General features: G+C 34.1%; 1 protein-coding gene across 1 annotated transcript; it reads left to right on the top strand.

Annotated features, from left to right (window-relative positions):
* The first annotated feature begins 900 nt into the window (after positions 1-900).
* LOC124355870 (piggyBac transposable element-derived protein 3-like) lies at positions 901-2,196 on the top strand. The gene has a single exon (XM_046807024.1). The coding sequence runs from the start codon at positions 901-903 to the stop codon at positions 2,194-2,196; it is 1,296 nt and encodes a 431-aa protein (XP_046662980.1).
* Positions 2,197-4,429: the final 2,233 nt, after the last annotated feature.

Raw genomic sequence — 4,429 nt, 5'->3', positions numbered from 1 at the left:
TTACTAAATTAGTGATATTGAGCATGGAGTAATTCACTTGTGTTTTTTTTAGATGCGTCGGTCGAAGAGGATTCTAGCTGACATACCTGACCTGGGACTGTTGCCTCCAGAATCAAGTGAAGAGAGCAAGGCAGACGATAGTGATGCTGACCCCGACTACGACTCAAATACAGTTGGAATGACTAGGCTGCAATGAATTATAGCTGCTCGGGAGCAAAGTGGTAGGCTTTAGGTTATATACAGCCTATCTAAGCAAGTGTGCTCGTGAGTGTGTGTTGTGTGTAGCTGAAAGGGGAGGATTGTAAGTTGGGTAAATAAACAGCCCAACTCATGCATCAAGACCAAAGTTTGTTCTGGAATAATAAATATTGTAACCTATAATAATTATTATTTATGCAATAATAATTTTGTAACTTATTGATTTCTACAGGTAAATATAGGCCTACACAAGGAGGCCTACCTTTGCATGTTTATATGCAGAATATTGTTTTTGTTAAAGATCATGACTCACGTGAGGACGAAACTGCGAATCAACCAGAAAAAGGAGAGATACTTCAGGAAGAAAATGACGAGGAAGCACACCCTGAGGAGCCTGCTGTCGAAGATGCCCCTGTTACACCCCTTCCACTGTGGACAGATGTCGCTCCAGAAGATAGTGAAAAAGAGGTATCTGCATGGCTAGGTGCCCTCCCAAAACCTGACGAGTTTGAAATTGATACACCAATTGAGTACTTCAAATACTTTTTTGACGAAGATCTTTTGAATACCATTACAGATCAGTCTAACCTGTATGCTATACAGATAAACCCTAACGAACCCCTGATTTTGACAACTCCAGAGCTAGAGCAATATCTAGGTGTTTGTATTTTGATGTCGATTTAAAATCTTCCTAGAGCCAGTATGTACTGGGCTAAGAGTACTAGGATAGATAAAATTGCAAATGTGATCAGCAGGGACCGCTGGAAGGAAATTAAATCAAAATTGCACTGCAACGACAACTCGAAACTGAGAAGAGATGATCCCAACCGTGATAGGCTGTTTAAAATCCGGCCCTTAGTTGACTCATTGCAGGAAACATTTAGGAACCTAGCTAAAAGTGAGTTTCTTTGCATCGATGAACAAATAGTCCCGTTCAAGGGAAAATCCGGTCTGAAGCAGTACAACCCAAAAAACCCCAAAAAATTGGGTTTACAAATTTTTGTTTTGTGCGACACTTCTGGTTTGGTTTATGATTTTGAGATCTACTGTGGTAAAATACAGCCTGTTGCTGGGTTCCCTGATATTGGTGCGAGTTCAAATATTGTACTAAAGCTTGTTGACTCAGTACCTAGAAATATGAACCACAAATTGTTTTTCGACAATTGGTTTTCTTCCTTGCCTCTCTTTTTTGAGCTCAAACAAATTGGCATTGAATCATTAGGCACAGTAAGGAGTGACCGATTCAAAGGCTTGAACTTCCCTACTGACAAAGATATGAAACATGATTTTGGTAGAGGCTCTGTTCTTAAAAAAAGTCATGTGACAAACACCGATGTAGAAATCAGAGCTGTAAAGTGGATGAACAATAGGGGTGTGGTATTAGTCTCATCATTTGAATCCGCTCAGCCCCTCACAAATGTCAAAAGGTTTGACAAAAAAGTAAAGAAGGAAATACTTGTTCCTTGTCCAAAAGCTGTGATTACATATAACAAATTTATGGGCGGAGTAGATCTGCTTGACGGTCTTGTAGCATACTATCGGATTTCCACCAAATCTAAAAAGTACTACATGAAAATGGTGCATCACTTTGTGGACATGGGCGTTGTCAATGCCTGGCTTGTGTACCGCCGTGATTGTTCACAAAAAAACTATCCGAAAAAAGAAATAAAAGACCTGCTGGAATTTAGGTCCGATGTTGCTGCAGCTCTATGCAGCCAGGGAAAGCAGCAAGCACGGAAAAGGGGAAGGCCTTCCCTTGAAGACCAAGAGGAAGCTGCATATGAAGAAAAAAAGAAGAAGGGTCCAGCCAAAGCTCCGCCTGAGGTCGACGTCAGGAAAGATGGTTTAGGCCATTGGCCTGTTGTAGCTGAAGACCGACAACGGTGTAAAAAAAGTGGTTGCAAGGGAATAACTACTGTAAAATTCAACAAATGCCAAGTGCATCTTTGTCTTACCAAAAACAGAAACTGTTTTAGTTCTTCCTTTCATGGAGTGTAACATACACATACTGATGTTTTTTTTTCATTTCTATTAGTCATTACTTTGTAATTTGAAAATAAACAAATATTTTTTTTTGTTTTCTCTTTTATTAGTCACCCTGGTTTTCTTTTGTGGCCTGCTGTTGCATTATCGCAACGCACCCCTAAAATTTTATTATTGCAGATAAAATTTTTTAACAAAATGTCCATGTTATTTGAGGTGCAAACAACTTATTTTTATGTAAACATAATTTTTTTCTTGTTGACAACATAATTCAGGCCATAAAAGGAATTATAATTATAAAATAAATGTTAATAGTAATAAAGTAACAAAACACATGATTGTGGTGTCACTTTATAATGTTTGAAAAGAACAGTTTATTACATTTTGACAGGCTCTTTCAATTAATAACATGTGTTTTCGAATATTTATTTCTTATTTTAATTTTTGCAACAGTAGAGAGAGGCCAGTGGGGCGGATCTTTAATGTAGGAGGGAAACATCCTTTGCTCCACATATTATTTCAATACAATTTCAAAGAATTGCATATTTTATATTTAATCACACAAAATTGTGTAAATATCTCATAAAAAGTATTGTAAGAAGTGAGCAATATAATATAGTGAAGTTTATTCGAGCGCAAGATAATAGCTTATTGTTTAATATAAATACAATAAAGATCGTTTTAATTAAATCTACGTTTTAATCTTCTTAGAACACAAGAGTATTTCATAAAACGCATCAAACCCAGTGTTTAAGCTTTACTTCAAAGGAAGAATTAGTTTGAAAACAACAGCATAGTGATGAAACCAGAAAGTAAGAGTTGATTTTGTAAAACATCTTTAGTCTCTTTAGGTAAATTAATTTTCCATCTTTATAGTTATTTCCTAAGTCCTCGTGTACTCTTTGATGGGATTCTTATAACCTTTCTTCTTAACTATAATGAAAACTATTTATAAATAGTTTAATATTCCTCTTAAAAACTTAATTTGTACTAACCGATATTTTTCAATAAAAATAAAATATTATTGATATTAATTATTTTTAAATTTGCTGTTAATTTTAGTCATAGCCCTTACATGAATAGTAAGTACTTTCGATTGCAGATTTAGTATGCTTTAATTTTTATTTCACTAATCACTTAACACAACATAGTTCATTAGATTAAACAATTTAAGTTATAACAGATTTATTTTTATCATGTTATTACGACTAGGTTATATTAGGCCATGAATGCATACAAACAGATATCTTAATCAGTTTTGTTCGAGTTGTACGAAATAAAGCCCGTAATGAGGCTAAGAGTAATACGTTCCCATGAAACTCTTAAATGTTTTACAATCAAAAGTACTATTGTGGATAATTTCCCAGATAATAGTGATTCGGAGATTGTTTTGAAGGTTCTGAGTAATCAAACCAAGATTTAATTGTACAGGGGTTGTGATTTATTCAATACTTATGTGTATTTGTGTGTATGACAGTAATAGATATTTCATAACTTAAACAAATGTGTGTATAACGCCCATTGCTAGTGAAATGGGTCCCACCAAGTTGGATTGTTTTATACGATATATATTTTCTCCACGTCAAAACATGAAAGTTTATATAATAAAATCTCATCGTTGCCGCAATAAAGCTCTCTGCTGTATAATAATAGTAGCAGTTACTCGCAGCTTGGCAAGCTATTTCGTAGACACTGGTTGGAGTGAATTATATATTAGACAAATATTATTTCTAGTTGCCACAATCATTACAATATGCGAAAAAGTATATATTTTTGGCCATTTACTCCGGTCTTAGTATTTTTTTCTCAAAATGATTTACCCTAGGAAGATGGGTTTTATACGTCAATTTGTCAATTGTGCCATACAGTTTAAAAATTTGGAAATATTTTTACAATGCCCCCTTCCTCAAATACATTTAAGTACATGTATGAAAGCATCGTACCCTATACATGAGTGATAGATTCAGAAAATAGCATTTGTTTTATTTAATCAAAAAATAAATTTCACTCAGTAAAAATATTTGAAAAGATATAGTTTTCGCTTAGATGAAAGCAAGTATATTATTTTCTTAAATCATTAAAATGACTTTTTCACGTTAAAATGTTGGTTTTTCTCCTTTTATATATGTAATTGTTAACTTAAAATATCATTATCAGACATAACAAATCTAAGTAAATTTTATCAATTTACTTTCAGTACTCATTTATTATTAAAGCCAAAACATATTTTCACAGTCCGTTGATCCCT

Source organism: Homalodisca vitripennis, chromosome 2, assembly GCF_021130785.1.
Source record: "Homalodisca vitripennis isolate AUS2020 chromosome 2, UT_GWSS_2.1, whole genome shotgun sequence".
Classification (NCBI taxonomy): domain Eukaryota; kingdom Metazoa; phylum Arthropoda; class Insecta; order Hemiptera; family Cicadellidae; genus Homalodisca; species Homalodisca vitripennis.
This window is presented reverse-complemented; position numbering and strand designations above follow the sequence as displayed.